This window comes from Ptychodera flava, chromosome 15 (genome assembly GCF_041260155.1).
Source record: "Ptychodera flava strain L36383 chromosome 15, AS_Pfla_20210202, whole genome shotgun sequence".
Classification (NCBI taxonomy): Eukaryota; Metazoa; Hemichordata; class Enteropneusta; family Ptychoderidae; genus Ptychodera; species Ptychodera flava.
In genome coordinates, this window is record NC_091942.1 from 17,856,416 (window position 1) to 17,881,235 (window position 24,820).

Here is a 24,820-nt window from a genome sequence, read left to right on the forward strand (position 1 = left end):
CCATGAAATGAAGAGATTGCGAATTATCAAAACATGATAATTTACCTGCCTGCAATTAAACACGGGTAGGCCCATAATGTAATATGTAAATGTATTTATTTTCTGCTTGCTTCAATCTAGCTTTTCATCGCCATTGGAAAACAAACGGCGGAGGTAGTATCTGACATAGAGCTCGGACAGATTTACCACCAGTCGTCGGACTACTTTCACCATGGAGACAGCGACCTGTACGAGGGCCTGGTCTACGCCTTGACCGAGCTCCACGAAGCCATCGACAACGATTGGTTCCTCACCTACGGCGTGATGTACGCCATCACTATCTCCATAGCAACGGTGCTCTTGTTCTCTACCATGTGCCTTGTCGCCAACTGCTGCGCCAGCCAATCGGATTTCAAGACAGAGGACCTTTTCTGACATTTGCTGTTCAGTATGGCGCGAAATTTCACAATGTAAACAAGGCGAGAAAACCATTTCGATGCAGTGACGACTTTTACATAAACGCACGTTTCCAGACCTTGAAGACGTTTGTGCGAAAAGTACCATGCAAAATTAAATAACTTTCACGACATTCGGTGCAAAAATACTTTTTGAATTGGAATGAATGATATCATGATAATTATTATTTATCGAAATTTACCAGTCTGTTTACTTTTCATCCGACAAGTTTGTATAAATTTGCAATTATGGAAATTTAATGCATGATGAAGGTATCCATATAGAACTGGCCACATAGTACTGCCTTGGGAAAGTTCGTAATATTAAAGTAAGAATTCCCATAGTAATTGTTTACGATAACAAAATGACTAAAATTTTGGTCAGTTTTTTTTTTATTGAAATCGGAATCTTGCAATGACAGACATAAAGAAACTCACTCAAAATTTGTGGAGAAGTATGCATTCAATTTTCATATACAATGATTCATTTGCGTAATCTATTATTAAATACACAGCACACATAATTCTGTAGCTATATGGTTGTCACAACGTCAGGTAAACCGTAGCTTTCTTCAATCGTTTTGTTTGGAATATCCCAGTCCTGTCAAAACCTTCAGTGCGCACACTCGGGGAATAGATGTCGGATCGGAATCAGGCCATAGTTGAGAGTGAACATTGCTGGTCAAGCTTTTCAAGCTTAACAAGTTCAGTTCCTAAACCTTTCATCATCAACTACAACTCTCCGACAGTTAACGCTAGCCACGACCACATATACATGTATTTTGACTCGGAATTAGTGCGCATAGAGCATAGATACAACCCGTAGACCTTTGTAGATTCAAGAAATTTTATCTTTCGATTCTGAAACCTCGTTGGGGTGTTCGCTTTCCTTCTAAAACCGTGTGTACAATCAAAACAAAATCGCCACCTTATTGAGTTGGGTCTTTCAGGTGTCCACTTTCAATGCTTGGACTAGAATTGCCTTAGGTGAAAACTTAAAAACAAGTTTGTTTGTTTTTTTTAGTTTTCTATGAAAATGCCTGCATGGTTGATAATGTCGTAAAACGTTTCGTTTTGTCTTTTCGTTTTAAATTATTCTGTCAAAAAAATGAGTAAATTTCCCATAGTGGCATCGCTGTATAGTCTGTAGGAAGCTATCTCGCAAAAACTTTGTTCTTTATTTAGTGACTTGAAAATAAAAAAAAACCAACTTTTTTAACGAGTTTCATTTTGGGAGACAAACTAGTGACATACGTGTATTCTTGCATTTTTTCATAATATCTTTGTTCACTATCTCTCGTGCAGTGTTTAAGTTTCTGTTTTCATGTAAATTTCAAGTAAACGTGTAGAATTTCTCCCATCAAGTGTGATGTTTTCATCACCATATACAGAGCCTTGGTACAACTCGATGTTGATTTCAACACATGCCCTGGATCTGACCATCAGAAAAGGGCTATGAAAGGGTTAGTTATTGATAAGTGGTTGTCACAGGAGATACACAGAAAAATACTAACGCCATGTGATTTCGTATTTCCATGTAACCGGTTTCAAGTATTATCCATTGATTGAGGTAAAAAGTATGAGAATCCTATTCTTTCATTTGCACTGTTCTATTTTAAGTATTTCCATTTTTGTCCAGTGTAAGCGTCGTTATAAAAGTAGTTCTTCTGGTTGTCGAAGTTTAATTTGCAAGAAAATTGAATATCCTGGACCACCAGCTAATTTTGAGTTAACTGTGAAAGAGGGGTGATACCGCTGATATACTAATTCCTTGTGATGTTCTATTATTAATTTTGCGCTTGTCGTAGACCGTGTTTGGTCGCCCCTTCATGTTCCATTTTGGCATGAGATGGCACCAGCACATGACTAAACCCTTCAGTCTATTTGAAATCGTTGTGTATAGAGATTTTGAAGAAAAAGAATGATTCCATGTTTTCCTTGCTAACAATGCTCAAGGATGTGCAATAAATCGATATGATGCAATTTTGGGACACTCGAGAAGTCCGAGTAGGACTTGTAACGTCTATGAATCCAGTCCATTATCTGACAAAACCCATCTCATGCTTATAAGTAACGGTCATGCATCCCCCGTCTTGTCAATATTATATATTATAGCCTAAGCATGGAACTATCTGCCGGAGGGCAGGTGCGCCAGAGTGTGCGTATCGTTTCAAAATTCCATATATTTTCTTTCCAAAATTCATGGTGGATATCCAGGCACGTAAATTTGAAAATTTGCTTGCCCCCAAAAAGTAGCACCTGTCATGATAATCATGTCTAGCACATTGTATACATGTGTAGCTTACCCCGGATCTCAGCAAATGAAATACTCGAAACATTTCCATTTGTCCGTGAGGCAGGTAGCTATCAGAATTCATCTACCGGGCCAAAAATGCACCCACCTCGGGCAGGTAGTTATTTCATAGAGGCTAACTTACTTTCCAACGTCGTAATATAGTTTGGACAAAATATTGGATCAGAATTTACATTAGTTTAACTTTTCCCTCACATGAACCTATCGATATCTCTCATAAGATCTAATACACCAGACATACAATATGAAGAGAAGCCCTATCCTCTGATTCGTTGTCTTGGATTGATTAAAATTCGCTTTTAAACATGTTGCATGTTTACATCGTTTTCACCGCCGAGGATTACACTCGATGAACATGTAAATGAAATTCATGAAGACGTATGATATGTTTTGATAATGACTGCTGATATGTATTCGCTTTCATTAGCGTATGCTAACGTTGCGTACTGTAATACGGCGAAATTTGAAAAGTCGTTTGGTTTTTCCATCATATTTCGTTTATGGACTCTTCATTGTTGCAGACTAGTGACTACATAGGCTGGGGCTTTTTCGATTTCCTTTATATGCTATGTATATCGGGAATCAATCTTTTAATAGGCGATTAATTATTCAAAATATGATACCTGAAAGAATGGATGATTAATAATAAAAGTATTTTCCTAACACCTTTTATTGTCATAGTCATTTTTATTTCCCAATGGTTGAACAGATGTTATATGCGATGGCAATTTTGAAGCCAGATTAAATGTAAAATATATCACCAAACTACCGACTTCCAGGGAATATTTACCTGCTTCCCAATCCCAATCACATTTTGAAGCAAATGGTCTAAATCTGTAGATTTCGAGCCCAGGTGTAATTGGTATAGCAGAAATTTCGTGACGTATTTTGATTGTAGTCAGCTATTGCAATTATACCCAAACTGTCACTTTCTGCCCTGCTGTTCGTTGTCAATCAAAGCCTATTTGTCTGGATACTTAGTTTTTTAGCCGAAGAGCACGCATTACTTGCAATAATCTGAGACGGTACGTTACCATTTCGGTTCCCTGTTAGTGTTACACAGGTTCGTCAAGTGAACGGCACTTCTAAGGATTCATGAACTTCGAAGAGAAATTAACATATAAGGTTGTTGCACTCTGCTTATTTGTTTTGTTTTGCATTATTTTGTCGTAATTTCATCGGTACACCTCTACATTGGCTACAACGGTATGGTCTACACCAGCATGCTGATTGTCCAGCTGTCCTAATGATTTATCCATATGGCATAGCGTTCACTTTTGTGTACTTATTTTGAAGCGAAGATACCAAGATGACTATTTTGTTTGAAGAGGAGCATCTATTTCCAACTTCTCAAAACAACCAGATTTGAACTTAAAATGCTCTCGTGTTTCGGTATATGTTGCAAATATCTGTAAATTGTCACGTTTCTCGGACATCCTTGCCGCCATGAGTTTGTAACTTTATCAAAATTGCTATAATCAACACCATGAACAATATTCATCATGTGTAATTTCAGTTGAAATGAAAATGACAAGTTTTTTGTTTCACTGCCGTCATATCATTGCATCATCACCTTATTAGCAAGCTTGGTTGCCTATGGTAGAGTCCTTCAAGTATTATATGCAAACCTGTGAAGCTCATTAAAATATATGCAAACTGCCAATTAGCTTAAAATGCAAAATATCTTTCACTACAACAGTAACATTGTCTCACTAATGTCCATAGTAAGTTTCCTCGACTTTGAGAAATTCTTTTCAGCTAAATCCCCCAGTTTGCTATGGTCATGAAATATGCAAGTTAGCGATTAGCAGAGTAACTAGTTGACTTAAAAATGCAAAGAGACTTCTATTGCTGTCATATCATAACATAAAACTCAACCCAGATTTTTTGTGACGTTTTTTTAATCATTTTATTATTTTTCATACTTTCAAGGAAATCTTACAAAACCGCTAATCTTCTGATGGATGGAAGCTTAGATGAAAATTTATCACTATCGCACGTTGAACTCTTCATCTGTCGTAGGTGTATGCCTTACACATCCAACTATGCATAGAGAATGATAGCCAAAGTTGGCCAAAGTTAAAAGACGACCTAATGTGCGCCCTCTATGCTATCACGTTGGGACACTAATAAAGTTGGATTTAGAATCACTTTCGGTTTCAGATTCCGACGCATTTAACCATAGCCATGCCACAGGTACACGTAAGCACTAAATTGGCGACAATCTTTCGATCATACTGTGTCAATATGTCCGAAATTCAACAAGAAGTGATGTTTATTTTTGTGTTCGCCGTTTTTTTTGCCCCGGACCGCTTTCATCCTGCCCTGCCATAAAGCAGCCGTTAATGAAAGTTTGACGAAGAGCCTAGACTTGGTTCAAGTCGGTGAATTTTTAAAAAATAAAATCATTTCATTTGTGTCTCTCCTATTTCGTACAAACCTATTCGGAATTTGGTAGCCCAGGCCATGTTCTCCCAGCGATTGAATGCGTTAGGGGAGAACCATTTGATTTTTGGGGGGGGGGTATGGAGGAAGTGGGTATGGGAGCAAATTTTTTTTCCTGTCAGAGTGACAGCACTTTTTTTTCTACTGTCAGACCTGCATCAATTTTTTTTCCAAATAGAGTAGCAGTGCAATTTTTTTATGGGTCATCAAGTTTGTAATGCGTTGTATATAAGGGAGTCGTCATTATTTACGGCCTGAAACTCCGAAATTTCGAGTGAAACCACCCCCCTCCCCCCGTCGCCAACCATGATGAATTTGAGTAACTTCCCTCTCTAACACTGAAATTTTGACTGATCCCCCACTTAGAAAAGTTAAATACCAATACATATAATGTAAAATTTACAAAATACAGCAACAGTAAAGACCTTTCAAATCCTGATGTACCCTGCTAGACTATCATCAGTTATCTCATGATGGTTCAAAAAAGGTGAACCCATCAACATGAAATTCAAAGTCACAATAAAATAAAGATATAAAAGCTCACGCAGTATCTAACCATATAGTATATTGTTTAATTTGGATGGGTATTATGACAGGGTTTTCACTAGGATATCTGACCGGGCAGAATTTGAAAGTACAGGGCGAGAACACGCGAGAAGCTTAGGGGGAAAGTGTCACAGGGGCTTTCCCCTATCTTGCATGGACATTTTTAAGATATTGATGTGTGCAATGGTGCAGTCTGGTGCAATCTGAGAGGTGTTTTTTAGTTTTTTTACTAAGTGAAACTGTTAGAATACCCCAAGGGGGAGAGCACGAGATGGGGGTTGCACTAGATGGGGGTTCCCCCTCTTTTTTTGAAAATTTTGAGAAATTGATGTGTTTAATGGTGCAATCTGAGAAGAGTTTCAGTTTATTTTGCACTCTGTAAAACTGTTTGAAAATGACATTGAACACTGATATTTTTTACATTTTTTGCATGATCAGTGTTTGAGTCACAATATTCAACAGCCAAACAATGACAATACAATTTGTGAAAAACAATTCTGTTTGCCAGAGACTGAAGACAAATGAGTATACAGGAACTGAAAATCTGTGACCTTGTGTCATTTCTCCAGCTGCCAGCTTCTAATGAAAAGCCGGAATATGGTATGTTTTACTGTCAAAATGGTCATTGAACTGAGGTAAATTAAAACACGTTTCTGTGATAATAAAGGACGAATTCACAACAGTTCAGTTTTGTCCTAGATCCTGTGAAAATTGTAAGAAATTGATGTGCGCCATCGTGCAGTGTAGTGCAATCCGAGAGGTATTTCAATTTGTCTTTTACCAGTAGAACTGTTAGAAGACCCAAGGGGAAGAGCACGAGAGGGGGTGCCCCCCTCTCGCATTGAAAATTTTGAGAAATGGATGTGTGCAATGGTGCAATCTGAGATGTGTTTCAATTTATTTCGCACAAAAATATTGAGTAACCCCGCCCCCCTTCTTCCTCTCCACATTTTGAAGTTTTCGATTTTTTAGTGACCATCTCCCCCTCACATTCCTCCGAATACATGGCGAGACACCGGTGAATCGATAGTGCTTTGACCCTGGTCATGTGATCTCAGTCCCCGGTAAACCGGTTTGTTGATTGAGTGATTCGTCTTAACGGTGTTTAAGAACCAAAAATGGGGTTCCTTCATCAGTCGCTCTCTTGTTTTGTATCCCCTCCGCTTGGTTGTGTGATTATTAAGTCATCTTCGTCCTCAAAGAGGAGAAGCCAGATTAGTTTTTTAGAGAGTTCGCCACTATTCAGACTATTGACAGACTCTATAGTGAGCGATCCGGTGTGTGGTGTCATATTATAATTAACATGACCAAGCATCTCAGGGAAGATGTTATCTTTTGTGGTCAGAGAAACAAGGCTCACACATTGTATTTCATTATAATTTTTCATTGTCAACTTGTACATCTTTCTAACATATTATTGAGAGAATACTATATTGATTTTAACACTAGTTTATTGACTCCTGTCTTGTGTTTTAAATTTTCACAATTTACAGAAGTCAAATAGTCCCCTTTAGATAGTGCCTATGCCATTGAGATATTGCAACAGAAATCCTGAAATATGATTTCTTGGGTCAGAAAAGGGAAGGAAAACATTGAGTGTACTGAGGTGTAAAGTAGACCTATGTAGTGCATGCTTATATCATAAGTGCTGGGAAAAAAACATAAGAATTGCTTGTGGTAAAAACATTTGCGCCGCCTATGGCGGCGCGCCGGCAAAGAATACATGAGAATAAGGTTTCCAAATTTTGCTAATTTCTGGTGCATTGTGACAATTTTTTTTTCACTTCTGTCTGTTATGACAATTTTTTTTTCTCAGGCCATGACAGGATCATTTTTTTCCTTCTATCTCACCTGGTGACAATTTTTTTTTCTCAAAATCCTCCATACCCACCCAGAAATCAAATGGTTCTCCCCTTACCTTTGAATCGGCGCAGTAGTATAGTGAGTTAGTTTCTGCCGGATTCCGGGTGAAACTCCCCTGTATAGCGTTCACCCGACTAATCGCTTCCTCTCCACTCACGCGCGCGTTTCACATGAAAGCAAAATACATATCATTGCGTTCAATCCACTCAAACATCAACAAATCACAGACTTGAACCAAGTCTACGAAGAGCCTTGAAATCTGTCATTAGGCCATCTGTAATGAGGTAATTTGTTTCTGTATTGTGAAGAAATTCATTTGAGACATATGTGGTATTCAAGTGTGAAGAAATTCAGCGGAGACATGTTGGTCAAGTCATAGATGCACACAATAAATCAATAAATTTTTGAATCTTGCACATTTCAGCTTTTACGTCCGGAATATATTCGTTCTTTTCTTGAATTGGTTCATTGATTTTTCAGCTACATACATCCTCCTGTCGATTCTTGCATTAATAATTATAGTAGTACTAGTAGTTGTAGTAGCAGTTGCAATAATAATAATAATAATAATAATAATATAATAATAATAATAATAATAATAATAATTATTATTATTATTATTATTATTGTTGTTGTTGTTGTTGTTGTTGTTGTTATTATTAAGTTATCAATTAATTAAAATGAAAATAGGCATTTTACTCGCTGCCTCTATTGTCTCATGAGGAAATTAGTTTTTCTTGAGAATAAAACCAACTTCTAGATCCTAAACTGCGACTTCACAACCATTTACAGTTAAAACCAGTCAAGAGTGGACGATGATGTGTTATCACACTTGAGACCTTGTTCCTGAATTTGCCACAGCAGTGCCACTGATCAAAGGACTGTATATTGACCCAAAATAAAACACACACCGGTGAGCATAATGTCTGGTACACTTTAGAAACAAGCAATTTGTACAACATTGCTATACCGTCCCACGTCACATATAGCAGCTGAGTCAGAGTCAAGCTGTACTCTTTTCTTTGCTTTGGCATTTCTTGAAATTGTTAGCTTAAAAGAGTAAAAGCTGAAAAGACACCAAAATATTTTGCCAATCGTCGAATATTTTGAACTATTCATGCATGCTTAAGAAACTTAGAAACTGTTTCTTCATCCCCATACACGGTCACTCGGTTTTGTGGAGTGTATGATCGTGCCCCACAGAAATCAACAAGTGGCTACGAAACCGCATCTGAAACAGAATCTGAAACGGAATCCATTACAGCTACTTGGTCCTTCCGGGTCATCTCCGGTCACTCCTGTCATATGTATGTCGGTAGCACCTTACATGTGTAACTTCTGAAGGAAATGGCATCGTCGGTTCTACCTTCAAACTATCAGTTCGATTTTTATGTACTTTACGCGGATGCAGATCTTGAATTTGTCGAGCAGTTCGTCGAAAAGATTGAAGAGGAGACAGAGAAACGCGGTCATTACAAGGACGGTCCGAACGCAACTCTTGGAAGTTACAACTTCGATAATCTCGAAAAGGCGCTTGAAGTTTGCGAAAGGACCTTCATTATTTTGAGCAATCACACCAATAACAATGAAGAGATTTACTTTGAAGGACTGAACGCACTGGAAAAGTATTTACAGGAAAACAAAAAGGAGAACCGTATGAGACTGGTTCCCGTCATTCTACAAGGTGGTGTGTTGCCGAACTTTCTTCGTGTATTCAGTAAAATCGAACAACGTAGTAAGTACTTCTGGAAAAACATTTGCGATACCGTGTGCACACCAATCGCATCAACACTAGCACTGTGTAGTCGTGTCAACGACCGGAGTGGTGCTCCATCATTAGCCCAGGGTATACAAGATGCTGGAGTGTCGAGTTGTAAGTATTGCCAAGACTCGTTCTGCCGTCAATGTGAAATTTATGTTACGGTACCACATGAGTAATCTAGCCCTGCTTATTATGTTGTGTGTCCCCGGTGTCGTACTGCCTGTGGTGGGAGGCCATGCTCATGTACTACGTTGTACCATGGAGGTAGACCTCCATGGTTGTACTTAATTTATCTCTAGGTTAGGGTCAGAGAGGATGTCTTAAATATGTCAGTCAACGTTTATAACAATTTGTTGTACATAGGCTCTGCTTACATTAAGTGACATTGGCACTGAAGGGGAACAGAAAATTGACCAAACTTATTTCCAACAACAGTATCTGAGAAAGCGTAGAAGTACATACATGATCAATGTTTCTCATGTGATGATAGGCTAATTGTTCACACCATACTGAGTACTCACTTCTATCCTCATACATTTCATTGCTGCATCTGTTTTTCTTTGGCGAAAATTTTGATTTCCCATCAGTATCAGACTATTATGGATATACACAGTTCTGAACAAATCAGGGTAAGGTTGGATCCTGAATGGAGATGGGTGTGATCATATATTGTAAAATCATTGATTGATCACTGTATCATAATGTTAAAACTGTTGCACGACAGTAGCTGTCTGATCATAAGGCTGATATGTATGTGTACTTTCTGAATATGGTAGTTGCTAAAACTGTGATAATTGTTTTCCCTTGAAAGCAATGCTTTTACAACTTTGCGTGATTTTTTAGCTCATATTTGGTATAATATAAATACCAAAAAGAGCTTATATGGTGAGTCGGTGGTGTCTGTATGTATGTATGTATGTATGTATGTATGTATGTATGTATGTATGTATGTGCGGATGTATGTCTGTCACACACAAAAGCTTCCAAACCGCCGCACCTACCATCACAGTATTTGGTGTACAGGCAGACCCAGGGGTTGAGATGTGACATTGTTCAAATGAACATGTCAGTGTCAAAAATATGCAAATGAGGTAAGAAAAAGGGGAAATCCTGCGAATGTGCGGGAGTGGTATCATTAACCTATTTGTATGCAGTGTACCTATTTTGTGTAGTAGTGGTGGCAGTGACTGAAACAGACTACTCCACTGACCTCGAGTCATTTCCTGTCATTGTTCATGAACTGATACATATTGGCAGACCTGCTGAAATCATGAAGGACTGTGTTGAAACATTCCTCTGCTAAGCCTGTTCCTAAAGTTGACCTCCAGTACCTAAAGCTTCAGACCGTATTACTTTTGTCATTCTTGTTTTTCTGGTTTAAATATTTCTTGATGGACCAATTCAAACCAAACATGAGCACACTGTCCTTGACGGTATTTTTATGAAAACACTTTTGTACAGACAGGAGTCACTGAATTTGAACCTTTTTTAAGTGTTTCAGAAAAGCCAATATTAACATGTCTCAGGGTAGCATTCAAATCAAATTTCATTATGATGAACATATTGTCCGAAGAAATAAGGGAGAGATAGATGAATAGGCGTATGACTCAAATAGTGATGCTGAGACAAGCACATGCAAATTTTTGAGTTTTTTTGAAAGGGGGTTGGGGGTTAGGGGGTCCTGTTTGATGGGCTAGAATCGTTTATTGAACCATCAGGAGTTAGAGGATAAGATAGGATGTAACTACATCCTCTGTCTGTGTACGTAGTATAGCTCAGTATGATTACTTTGCACCCCCTTTTTGTTGACAATGTGATTTTAGTAGTGATCATTGGGTCAAGGCAACCATGATACAAAGCAATAAAGCTCCTATATCACAGTGATGCCTTGTTTCTCAAATATAAATTTTACACATCAAACCATAAATCAGAAAACTTCAAAACTATTCAGCTTATATATTCTATTCTACCATTGCATGTTGTCTGCAACATGGGATTGAATGTCAATATTGACATCTAGTTTTTGAGGTCATATGCCCAGACTAGCTGCCGATTGTTTCATTTTTCACTCTGATCAAATTTATGTATGAGTCTTATTGATCAACCCAGAATTTCCTATTGCTTGTTATATTGCTATAATTAATGTATACCAAGTGTATGCACTCTCAGCTGTTGTTTGTCTACATAGGTGTATGTAAAGTGTTAGTCACATTAAATGAAAGCAACAAGTTATACATGTATCAATTGTAAATTGTAATACATCATATGTCAATGACCATTATAATGACATGGTCTTCTTGTATAAGCTTCTATATTTATATCAGTGAAGCATAGTGTCAACTTTACACCCGTCTTTTAGGCCAGATGATGAAGGAGACAAAAAGCTTTTACCAAGAAAATGCAATTACCGTACCGTGTAATATTGTATGTGTTCTCAATAGCAATTCACAAAATTATAGACACCCCTAGTAGTTCTCAGCCCTTAGCGTTTAAGTTTTTGGGCAAAGTACGATCTCTTCGCCTTAAAGCTGTGGTATATGACTGACTATTTTTCTACTATGTGTATTTTTCACAGCCACTCCCCTTGTTCATCTGCAACTGGTTGGTACAGACAGCTTGCAGACCAATGATGGTAGGTCAAGCTTGATAGTTTGAGCAGGAAACTGTACGGTCGATCGGTCAGTTCTTCTTTGGAATTTTTGGGCTTTTTGGAGAAAATGGTGACGATATTTGTTTTTAAAACATACATAGGGATCAGCTAATTTCCTGCCATTTTGCTAGAAGACTGAAGCTCAACATTCACTCAGAGTAGGACTTCTCAGAGCAAAGCAAATTAGTTGACTTTAATGGCCTCATGGAAAATGTTAAATGCCATTTGTAAACTTCTTTACATTGTAGATTTGATAATTTGTCATTTTGAGGACCTTAAAGAATCCGTACAAATTCAAATGAAAGTCATGTTATTTTATGTTGGTGTTTTTTAGTTCCCCGGACGATGTCCGTTGGGACTTATAGGTTTAGTCATGTCAGTGCGTCTGTGCGTGCGTGCGTGCGTTTGTCCATTCATGAAGATATCTCAGAGATGCCTGGAGCGATTTCATTCAAACTTGGTACAAGGATTACTCCCTTACCTCAGACATATGCACGTTGATTTGTTAGGTGATCCAATCTGATATGGCCGTGAGACAGCCATTTTATTAGCTCGCGTGTTCACACATGTGACCTAATGTCGCAGCGATGTCTGTCTGTCCATTTGTCTGTGCGCTGGATATCTCAAAAACGGCTCATTAAATCAAAATCAAATCTGGTACATAGATTCAGTTTGCAAATGGCAAGAACTGATTAGTTTTTGCTCTTTTGCATTAATTATTTTAGAAAAAACGGCTATACATTGAAAATGACAGCACACAATTTGATGAGATTTGCTACAAGTGATGATCACACCAAGATATATGAAAGATGTTATGGAATGACATGAAAGATAATTGCTAATTTGCATACTTAATGAACTTTCCTAATTAGAGATATATGTCTGAATCAACTTGATCAAAATTGACACAACTTGATATGTATATTGAAAATACTATGATTTAAAATGATTGAAAGTCATTTAGCATTTTAACTTTCAGCCAATTCCTAATTTGCATATTAATGAACTTTCCTAATTAGGGATATATATCTGAATTGACTAGACCAAAGTTGATGAAACTTGCTACATACATTGAAGATACTGTGATATAACATTATTGAAAGTCATTAAGCATTTTTACTTCAGCCATTCCTAATTTGCATATTTAAATGAACTATCCAAATAAGGGATATATATCTGAATTGACCAAAGTCGATGAATCTTGCTACATATTTTGAAGATACTATGATACAACACTCTTGAAAGTCATTAAGCATTATTACTTCAGCCAATTCCTAATTTGCATATTTCAGTGTTTGATCTAGAGTGCGCCATTGCGCATTTTGCGCAAAAAAATCAGCTATGGAGCTATTTTCACAGACCATGGCGCCATTTCGGGCGCAATAATTCAAGGCCGGCACCTGGTAATTTGTTTCCGCGAGGCCGCTATGTTTTACGCCAATTCTAGCTACGACAACACAAGGATATACCGTAACGTGGTATATATTCAATCACGACATTTTGCGACAATGACGTAAGTTGGCATGACGTCTTTGACGGGACGTGTGCAGAAGGCCTTTGTCGTGCTATGCCGTGACTGTATGTGTATCTTGAGTAAAACCTTCAGATTGTCCCCTCACTCACGCTCGACGATGAAGGAGGTACAACGATGGAAGAGTCAGAAACTGAGGCGCAGACCAATACTGCCGGTACGCAATACAACCGCACTCCGCAGGTGAGTAACATTTTGGAATTTTACCGTTGACTTCGATATGTAACTATGCAAGTCTGTAGTACGTTATGATCAAATAGCAAGCAATGCTTTAGCTGCAGTACAGTAGCTCGAGGTTTTGCCTGGGTATTTTGGGTCAGACGGCAGCTGGTTTTGCCGTCCGACCTAAAATACCCAGGCAAAACCTCGAGCTACTGTACTGCAGCTAGCAATGCTTATATGGTATCACTATTTTACACGATGGAGTTCGAGTGGCCGGGACTGGTATTCAGTGCATTGTGGACGTTAATTTCTGACATGTCTTGGGTTGATCAAAATATCCGAGTGGCACAGACTAGTTATGTTTGTAAACTGGCTGCGAGTTTCCAAGGTCAAGTCACTTGTTTATTTATTCGTTTGGCAGTGACTCGCATACCAGCATGGTAGCCACATGGGGTTTCCAGTCGTACAAAAACAGTTTAGATATTTCATATTTCCGTCATCAAACAAATAGAGAAGAGCGTGAGTGTGTTGAGTGTGTATTTTGTCTCTACAGTTTAATTTTTCTCTAGTATACGCAAATCTAGTATTTTACAGTTTTGATGATTTATTTTTTTCAACTTTTTTACCGTGAACCCCAAATTTTATTATAGTCTTTTACTCTAAACTTGAAATTTTGAAGAAATATAAAATAAAGGAAACACTCTCAAATCTAAGTTTACTATTTCTCTGGATACCGAAATCTAGTATTTAACATTTTTATAGTTTATTTTTTTAATTTATTTACCCCCTCTTTTTATTTTATTCCTTTACTCTTTACTTAAAATTAATTCAGAAATGGTACATGTTAGGGTAAAATCTTTATTAAAATCAGATTTGGCATTGTTCACAGCTCAATCAAAAAATAAATCATATTTTCTTCTTTCAGGTGAAGTGGCTGTCACAATGGCACTGGCTGTACTATGGACATGATGGATGGTACTGATAGCTGATGGTACATGTCTGCAATAAAACATATGCATAATCATCAGTATTGAGTTGAGAAAATGGTCAAAATTTGGAAAAAAACCCGAATAAAAGTGTGTTATTAAATGTTGACTCACCTGTACGTCTGTCTTTTTTTAGAGATCCTTCTTGTGGGTGAACTGCCAGTCACTGCAGTAACTTCATATTATTTGATTAAAGGGCCAGTAGCTGTCACTTTTAATAGGCAGCTTTCAGTGTTTTTATTCTGAGTATCAAAATATTTTTTTGTAATTCTCAAAAATTCAAGTTTGTCAACAAAATCTGTATATCCACTCTGTTTTTAGCAATATTTCTAGCAGCGTTATTGTTGACAATCCAATCTAAATTAGATTGTGAGCAATAAAGGTTTACTTTACAACTAAAATGTAAATAACTAAAACGTAGTTGACAAACTGAATGCTAGTGAAATAACTTGAAGCTCAATAGAAAATTGCCGTTGTTGAATGACACACAGAAATAAAAATATCAATAGTTGCAGCTACTGCACCTTTTTGTCAATTCCTTTAGCACACAGTGGAATCTGTCTTTGCAAATGTTGCCTGGCAACCCAATCTGTCCATTATAAGCCTTTCAAAAAACAACTGATTGCAATTTTTATATGATTAATAATTCCGGGGGGACCACTTTTTATTCGCTCTTTGGGATCAACAAGGGCCCTCTTTAAAAATTGCAAGGGGCCCAGTATGGCCCCCTTTTTTTTGCCAATGGCCCCTTTTTTCAAGGGAGTGGGCCCACAATGGCCCCTATTTTTGGAGTCCTAGATCAAACACTGATATTTAATGAACTTTCCTTATTAGTGATATTTATCAGAAGTGACCAGACCAAAGTTGATGAAACTTGCTATACAGATTTACATTAAAGATATCATGATACAACACTATTGAAAAATCATTGAACATTTTTACTTCAGCCAATTCCTAATTTGTATATTAAATAAGAACATTTCAGTAAATTCCCAATTTGAATATTTAATGAACTTTCCTAATCAGGGATATATACTTTGATTAGCTTGATCAAAGTTGGCAAAACATGCTATGTACATTGATGATTATACTAATACCAGGTTGTAACAATATTGAAAGTCATTTTGCATTTTCATGTCAGCTAATTTATAATTTGCATATTTAATGAGCTTTCAATGAGCTTTGGCGTATGTAGCTTGAAGGACTTTACCAAAGGCAATTATACTTGCTATATAAAGTAAAGATACAATGACAACAGTCAAAGAAATTAAGTATTTTTATTTCAGCTAATTACATTTTTGAATACTTAATGATCCTAAGAATTAATCTGTGGTGAATATTGTTCATATATGTTGATCATAACATTTTCAATGAAGTTGCAAACATGTGGCAAAGGTTCAAATTTACACATAACTGCAATATATAATGAAACGTGAGCATTTTCAGTTAATATCTGGTTAATAAAGTGGGAACTATGTCATTGACAATGACTTTTTAAAAAACAGGTTTCTAGAGTGACTGCACTAAATTTTATGAAACTTTGTAAATATGCTTGTCATACAGAGCTTCAATCGCACACAATGAGATATGTCAGTACTGCATCAATCAATTGTTAATTTGCATATGTGATGAATTTTTGTAATTAAGGTGATATGTCTGGAATACTGCAGCAAATTTTATGAAACATGGTACAGATCTTTGCACACAGTCTCACAATACCGTAGTGTACAAAGACCCATTAGTGTCATGTGAATTAATTGCCAATTTGCATATTATATGAACTTTCCTAATTAGTGGGCTATCTCCAGAAATACTGCACCAAATATGATGAAACTCAGTACAGATATTGATCTCTCAGTATTATACTACCGTGTGAAGACATTAAGCAGTATCATGTCAATTAATTGCTTATTTGCATATTTGATGAACTTTCATAATTAGTGTCATATGTCTAGAAATGCTTCATCAAATTTGATTAAATGTGACACAGATGTTGACCTTTTGGTGGTTGGTAGTAGTATCATGTCAATAAATTGCAAATTTGCATATTTAATGAATTCTTGTAATTAGGCTGATTTGTCAAGAAATGGTTCATCAAATATCATGAAACTTGGTACAGTTGTTGAGCTTACATTACCTTAACTTTAACATTTGAATGAAGACATTTATCAGTGTCATTCAAATTAATTTGCATATTTAATGACCTTTCCTAATTAGTGGGCTATGTCCAGAAATACTGCATCAAATTTGATGAAATGTGGTACAGATGTTGATCTCTTAGTATTGTAATACTGTGTGAAAAAATTAAGCAGTATCATGTCAATTGATTGCCAATTTGCATATTTGATGAACTTTCATAATTAATATGATATGTCCAGAAATTCTGCATCAAATTTTATGGAACTTGGTACAGATTTTGATCTTTTAGTAGTGATATGGCACACAACGATATGTAGTAGAATCGTATCAATTAACGGTGATTTGCATGTTTAATACATTTTCGTAATTAGGCTAATATGTCTAGAATGGTTCATCAAATTTCATGAAACTTGGTACAGATGTTGAGCTCACATTGCTTTAACATTGAATGGAGACACTTAGCAGTTTCATGTTAATTTTTAATTTACATATTAAGAAACTTTCCTTATTAGAGTGACGTCCAGAAATACTGCATCAAATATGATGAAACTCGGTACAGATGTTGATCTCACCGTGCTCATTCGTAGCAGTATCATTTATGAAATGAGGTACAGGTGATAATCTGCCAGTGTTATGATAGAATGCAAAAATGTTTGGCAACATCCTATCGATTAATTACTAATTGACTTATTTAATAACCTTTTGTAATTAGGGTGGCAGCCAAGATTGGTTTTACATTTTCACCACCATGGAACTCATACTTAATCACAGACCCAATCAATGAACAGGGCTCTATCCTCTCCATGGACTTGTAATCAAAGTACCTATTAACAAGTAGGGACTGTGTCATCAATGATGACTTGAAGTTGTTATTTATGTGGTTGAGTTTAACCACTTTAATGTAGATGTTGCCATACTGCACATCTGTAGTCCTTAAGTTTAGAAGAGGAAGTCTTTGCAATTTGATAAAAGCCTTTATTAGTTGTTTGCATTCTGCATACTCTACATGTACATGGATTGAAATATTCAAACGCTGTGGTTTATGTTACTGAAATTATTTTTTATACTCAGAGTTAATGACATAGCCATTACTAATACCCTCTAATTGCCACTGCACTTTAAACAAGCATCATCAAATTTATTTGCCTGTCTCTCACCAGTCCATGTCCTTATCTCTCATTTTGACATTTCTGTAATATTCAATCATGATTGGAATAATCCTGTGAGCACTTTCTGATTACATGTATGTTGTAACATCTTCACCTCCACGGTTTGGCCAAAACCCATTGTGGTCAATAGTGATTTGTGACGTGTTTATTTGGCATTTGGATAACTTAAGAGGCAGTCAGGTGTACATAAAGGCATTTTATTTTCAGTGCCCCAAATCCTTCTAGAAATTAAGATATTCCAACACTTGTTCACTTAAAGGGAACTCTAAGTGAACAATATCACTGTGGTGCACTGGAATTTGCATGACCCTCATTTGACCATCCATCCTTCATTGATGCATAGTCAGGCAACATAGAAGTCCTTGCCATGACTGAAGAATACTGACCCATGCTAAGTTGTGTTATAAATCAACATTATCTTAAGGGTTATAATTGTATTTATTCACCAATGAAGGCACCCTCAGACTACTGATTTTTACCACAAGGAGACTGTGACCCAGTGTTCAGGTGTACCCTCCTGAACCTGTGAAGTTCTGTTCTGAGCGAGTTAAAGAGGTTATGACCATTGCCTATAGATGTGAAAAGTGGTGTATATGAGAGGATCAGTCTGAATTTACTCAAAAGAGGACAAGCAAATATAATTTGAATTATCAACAACTCTATTGTAATACTGTACATGAATTCTATTTTGTGACTTGGAAGTAATTTGTTTTCAGAAGCCTCTAAGCATAACATCACACAAACATACACACATACACACATACATACAGTACATAGCTCATATATATATATATATATATATATATATATATATATATATATATTTGTGTGTGTTTGTGTGTGTGTAAATACACACACACTACACAAAGAAAGAATAAATAAACAAATATGTTGCACATTACCAAATTTCTTGTTCTCTTCCAACAGCAACATCCCCAACACGAGAATACTATGATGGTTATGAGAGTCTCCGCTAACAGTGAGCAGCATCATTTGACAAGGCATTCAGCTGTATGGGTACATGATTGGTTGGCAGCTAGGGTACCACCATGTGGGTTTCAACTTTTGTCGTGTGACAACATGACTATGATTCAACAAATGGGCAGAGAATGATCATCTCCTTTGTTTACCAACAGCTACATTCCAGCAGTTTTCTGTTAATAATGCTTTGTCTGTCAAGAATCAACTCACTATCACTTCTGAAAAACAATTGAACATGATTTAAATGTGCGGGCAGCTTAACACAAGTGAATAAACCAAATACATCATTGGTGACCATTGTTACATACCGGTATGACACACCAACTGAACTTGACAATCCCCATCAATATAAGGTACTTTAATCGCACACAGCCAAGGTTCTCTCCCTTTCAGTGTTCCTCAACTCAAAAGCGCTGCTCCAATTCACTGAAAGTTTTTTTAAAATCATTTCATGAGGATTATAGTGTATTCAAGTCATAGATAAATCGTGTATTCATTAAATTCGGACTCATCATTGAAGTTTGAGTCCAATGTTCTGGAGGTAGTCTGTCAGTTTTTTTGCGGTCTTTCATCTGAATACTGAGGTGAAACATGGAATTCAAGTGCACCACTGTATGAACAAACCATGTGCATGAACACACATAGAACTACATGTATGTATATTCCTCTGCATATATTTATTCTCATGTGTTAGTTCAGTGTTCATCTTCTATAGGAAACTTGTGAGGCAGAGAGTATGACTTCTTTCCAAAGGAAGCCCATTGACAGACAGCATGAGACAAAGGATAAGTTGTTACAATATTTCCATATCCTATACTTTCCATTTGCAGTTGACTACAAAGTAAATTTTAGCTTTTTTCCATCAGTTGCAGATCAATCTTTCTTTATTACTAAGCAAAGCTGTCATCATTCTGTTGTGATATTTCAAAAGAAATCCCTTAATTTAGGTAGAACTCCTGCGTTCACTATTATGATGGCTTTGAGATATTACTATAATCTTAATCTTTATTTCGTATTACATAATGAAATACATCTGTGTGCTTTACATTAAAAATAACAATCTTAAATTTTATGGGGACGTAATAAAGTATTTCAGTGTACTTTGCATTATATAAAGGTGAAAGTGACAACAATAAAAATGATCATGAAAAGTATTGTTATATAAAAATCATGGTATGGTTAAAATAGATTGACATACTAGTACCGATGTAAAAAATGAGGTAGAAGGGTAGATTTTTCAACGTAACTTCAAAATTATCAAGTGTCTGAATTACTTGCAAGTAGGGTGGCAACAAATCTTACAAATGAGGCTTAAGTGTTAAAAATGGGAGAAAAAGAAGATAGGAAATTGGCTTATTTGCATATATATGTAATTACATTACACTTCTTTCTTACCCAACATACATACAGCTTCCTGTCATGTTAACGAGTGAACCCAACCAATATTTTAAATCATAGATTATTTTGATGAAAATTGAAAACCTTTGCAAAAAACTAATTTGAGCACAGACATTTTGTTATGTGCAACGCCAACACAATTTGACAATTACAATTTGTATGGAGCAATAGGGTGGTCTTGAAGATTTTGCTCTGAGTAAGGAAAATCTTGAATGGGTAAATTGTATGTTATTTATCAACACAAAAATCACCTTGTAATTGAATGATACTCCTAAACAATACTAAGGCATCAAACAATATTTGTAAGACAACAGTTCTCCAATGAGATAGTTTGTTACAGGTAAATATCAAGGCATAATATTTAAATAATAACACATGAGAGCAAGGGCAATATCACAATTTATTGCCTGCCCAAGGGATGGTGGTCATGATCGAAATATTGATGATGCCCGAGCCGTATCATCAGTATTTCGATCATGACCACCAGCCCGAGGGCAGGCAAAAAATCGTGATATTGCCCTAGCTCTCTTGTGTCATTATTTTTATTTCACCGTACAAGCAAACATGCAAAGAAACAAAAACACAAAGACTTCTTCGAGTACAGTTCCCCTTCTGAGTCCAGATCTCAGCGTAAAATGTTGTCAGTGCCGAGTCTTGGGTTGCCACTAAAGTTTGCCGAATTCCTTGGTGGCGTATCCAAATTTGTTGCTTGCATAGTCGCTGAACACAGAAATTGCATTCCTTGTTGCCATTTTCGTTTGTTTGCTGTTTACTTGCATCATAATATTGTCTAACTGTGCCGGTGACAGCTCTGCATGACGTTTCGCAGCCATAAGTTGACGACTGCAAAGTACAATAAGCAAACGACAATTTGTTTTGCGCAGAAAGGATGCGCAGTAAGTCAAATGATGTCATCCATGTAATATCAAATGAAGAGGGCATCATCACGTTCTTTTACATGTCACGTGAGTGCACGCTGAATGAGTGAGGTGTAATAATCCTTTATCTTGCATATTCACTTTTCCTTCACAAAGCTTGTCTCTCAGCATGATCAGGAAGCACAATGTAAATTTTATGAACAATTCAATAATTTCAAAATGGCTCTATCATCCATCCACCAAAAATGAGTGTCCTTTAAAAAATTGAAAAGGTCTGTCCATATACAATTAGATATTTGCCAGCAATACATATATCTTTACCTTTGTTTTGAATAGGACAAAGTCAGTAACACTGTATTTAGTAACATATATCCCTGTATAAAAATGTTCAGCAAATTTGTTTAAGAAATCGACCAATCTTTGGCTTTTATATTCTGTGCATGGACTCTCCAGGATCGTTTTATGTGTGTGTTGTTGTTTATTATAACAAAGCTACAAAAGTTTTATTTTGCAGTCATTGATATGTAAAGCAGGGCTACAAATTAAACATCAGGTTGGGTTAAAATTTACGCCTGTAAAAGTGTATGTACTTGATAAATAGTACATTACAAGTCATGAATGAATCAATTTTATGGAATCAAAAAAGGTGCACAGAGCAATTGACACCAACTTTTTTTGTCAAGCTTCACAGAACATGCAGACTTATGTTACTCTTAATATTTTCTTAAACCGTTTTTAATAATTTCTGTAAGAAAACCTTGTAAAATCAAGATGACAAATAGTGATTCATCATCAAATCACAAATTTTGACAGGAAAAGATTTGCAGAGTTGTACAGAAGGAAAAATATGAATTAAAATAAAAGATAATATTTTATGTTTCTGTAAATCAGTTGATCTGTGCAGTGTTTCTTGTAAGACTGTACATTTGTTCATCACTGCTGTAATACTTGTATCTTTTGGTTATATTGATTCAAAAGTAGCACATCACACTTGTATGATATCAGGGAGGGGTGTACTTATCATTAGCATTCATTAAGCATGTTTACCAAAATATGAAAGTGTGATGCACTAATTTTGAATTTATTTAACTGAAATGCAAACCCAATCCGTATCTGGTAGTTCCTGACTGCATTGAAAATGGCCTGAATTGTCAATAAGGCATCATTTCTCTTTGGCCCAGGCTTTATATGTCACAAGGCCAATGGTATAAAATAAGGTCTGTTTGATGCTTGACCTATCAACCTGCCCAAAAGGGGCAGAAATTTGGAAATTAAGAAAAAACAATGAGAAGCTGATACAAACTGAAAATTCTATCCTGTCTCAGTATATATTGCAAGTGTAATTACCTTCAGTCAAGTCCTTCAAACCCCATATGCAAATTGTTAAAGCTCATTACATATGCAAATTATAAATTAGCTGATATAAAACTACAAAAAAATATTTCACCAATACAATATAATTTTCTCCTCAATGTACATAGTAAGTTTCATGAACTTTTTTAGAGTTTCATCCTATGACCCTTATTTGGAACGTTAGTTAACAGATGCAAATTAGTAAGTAGCTGGTGTAAAAATGCCAATACAACTTTCATGAATGTTATACTGGTATCATGGTATCTCCAATGTACACAGTAAGTTTCGTACATAGCAACAAGTTTCCTAAAACAGTCTGTTTCACGAAGCTGTAGGCCGAGGTAAACGGTACTGTTTTTGGCGACACTCAGGCCAGACTGATAACAAAAGCATTCTGTTACCCGAAAATGGTAAGTCAATGCGTGTCTTGTGACAAACCTCATCCAATTTTCTTTCCAAAATACTGGATAATTCCTTATTATCACTCGTTTCGAAAGCAGTCGGGGATCGCGATTGCAGACGTGTGCGTGTGTAGACGACACAATCAAACTTCCCAGTAAACAGTTTTTCAGAACTTTTAAACGGTCAATAGTTTTGGTAACATTAAATGGAATGCAAAAAATTAAATGGTTGGAAATGACAGAGACTCCACACTACAATGTAATGTGTTTGGCAAATAGATTAGTATAATGAAAGCAACCGGCAAAAGTAACTTATCAAGTCATGAATATGAAAGAACAAGGTAAGAAATGTAGAAAGAGAAATATCATATATATATATATATATATATATATATATATGCTTATATATATATATATATATATATATATATATATATATATATATATATATATATATATATATATATATATATGTTTGACACTTTCATAAATGTATTTATTACGTTCACGCAAAATTTTACCGATTATGTCATTAGCCCTACGACTTTCTGTGGTAAAATGTGAACATCATCAAAAATGTATTTCCAAACGGTAACATTGCAATCTCTATCTGTCAGTAATGCTCGGCACCTTTAACGGTTTTGAGCAAGAAGGGGAAGGAAAGATTGATCTGAACGAATTACCTTCATTTGCTGAGCTTACACGACAATCCTGATAGTGTGCAAGTTGGTTTGTCCACTGTATTATAACCTACCTGCATGTGTTCTCGACTTGATCTGAGGCTAAACCGTGGGCTCAACACGATCTCTTTGACCATTCTTAGGACCTTGATCTGCTGGATCTGAAACTGATCTACAAAAAGGAAGTAAATGCGCACCTAAAACTTATTCTAAAAACTAACATTTGAGAAGCAAAACGTGGCTCTATAATCATAATGCAAGCATACCTGATTACCATAAACTTGTTTCACCTTATTAATTTACACTGCAAGATCCGAGATGCAAACTTGTTATAGACTCACCTCTGTACGTATCGAACTGTAGCGAGTGTAGCGAAGGCTTGGGAAAGAAGTGTAATTACAGCAAGATATATCAATGCGCATCGTGTTTAAGTCGGGACTATTTTAAGTATAGTGTCTCGTATGCAACCATTCTCTCACGGTCACGATCACGGTCTCGTTCCCTGTCCCCGCGGTCGTCCCGCCTTTCATACCTGCGAGCACAGGTGTACGGAGTTGCCGGTGTACATGCATAGAGAGAATGGGAATAGAGAGAATTCTCTCTATGCATGTACACCGGCAACTCCGTACACCTGTGCCTGCGAGGCATCACCGGTGGTTCATGTTTGCGAACTGATCGTACTGAAGGTTTGTTGGGAGTAGCTGTGGGTCCATAGCTGTGGTGTTTTCAGACGGGATTCCTGCCTTTTACGGGCTTGTTTTGACTTTTACGATTTTAACCCCGCCTCCATAGCTATGGGGAACTGCGTAGAATAGCGTCCACGTTACGCCCGACAGCACCCTTGTCGCAACTTTGTTCGGTGATATTTCGAAAAGTTTTCATCCAAATTACAAATTGCCAACACTAATCGACAACTTGGTTATTAGGGAGCCTTCAGTAATTACAGGGGGGTGCCTGGGGAATTGGGGGATGGTCACTTTTTAGAAAACAGTTCAAGGGGGAGGGTCCCTTTTTATAAACCTATCTTGGGGGGAGGGTCACTTTTGACAGAAGCTGATTTTATGGCAAATCTTTGATTGTCCATGTGATATTTCCTAAAAAGGAAATAACCAACAAAATAGCATACAT

General features: G+C 36.6%; 2 protein-coding genes and 1 long non-coding RNA gene across 4 annotated transcripts in view; all 3 read left to right on the forward strand.

Moving 5' to 3' along the window:
* LOC139151384 (uncharacterized) overlaps window positions 1–3,413 on the forward strand; it is a 45,320-nt gene extending 41,907 nt beyond the window's left edge. The window contains exon 4 of the mRNA XM_070724153.1: window positions 121–3,413. Within this exon, the coding sequence (XP_070580254.1) occupies window positions 121–414 (294 nt within the window). The 3' untranslated portion in view covers window positions 415–3,413. The remainder of the gene's footprint in view (window positions 1–120) is intronic.
* Window positions 3,414–8,894: 5,481 nt separating this feature from the next.
* Window positions 8,895–22,128, forward strand: LOC139151386 (uncharacterized). 2 transcript variants are annotated; one of them, XM_070724154.1, is made up of 3 exons: window positions 8,895–9,475; window positions 11,940–11,996; window positions 18,929–22,128. In XM_070724154.1, the coding sequence occupies exons 1-3, from the start codon at window positions 8,950–8,952 to the stop codon at window positions 18,976–18,978; spliced, it is 633 nt and encodes a 210-aa protein (XP_070580255.1). In that variant the 5' UTR covers window positions 8,895–8,949; the 3' UTR covers window positions 18,979–22,128. The 2 variants fall into 2 exon arrangements, with proteins under 2 accessions (XP_070580255.1, XP_070580256.1); XM_070724155.1 differs by lacking the exon at window positions 11,940–11,996.
* LOC139151385 (uncharacterized) lies at window positions 13,030–14,802 on the forward strand. The gene is made up of 2 exons (XR_011556416.1): window positions 13,030–13,728; window positions 14,633–14,802. It is a non-coding gene; the product is annotated as an uncharacterized lncRNA (long non-coding RNA).
* Window positions 22,129–24,820: the final 2,692 nt, after the last annotated feature.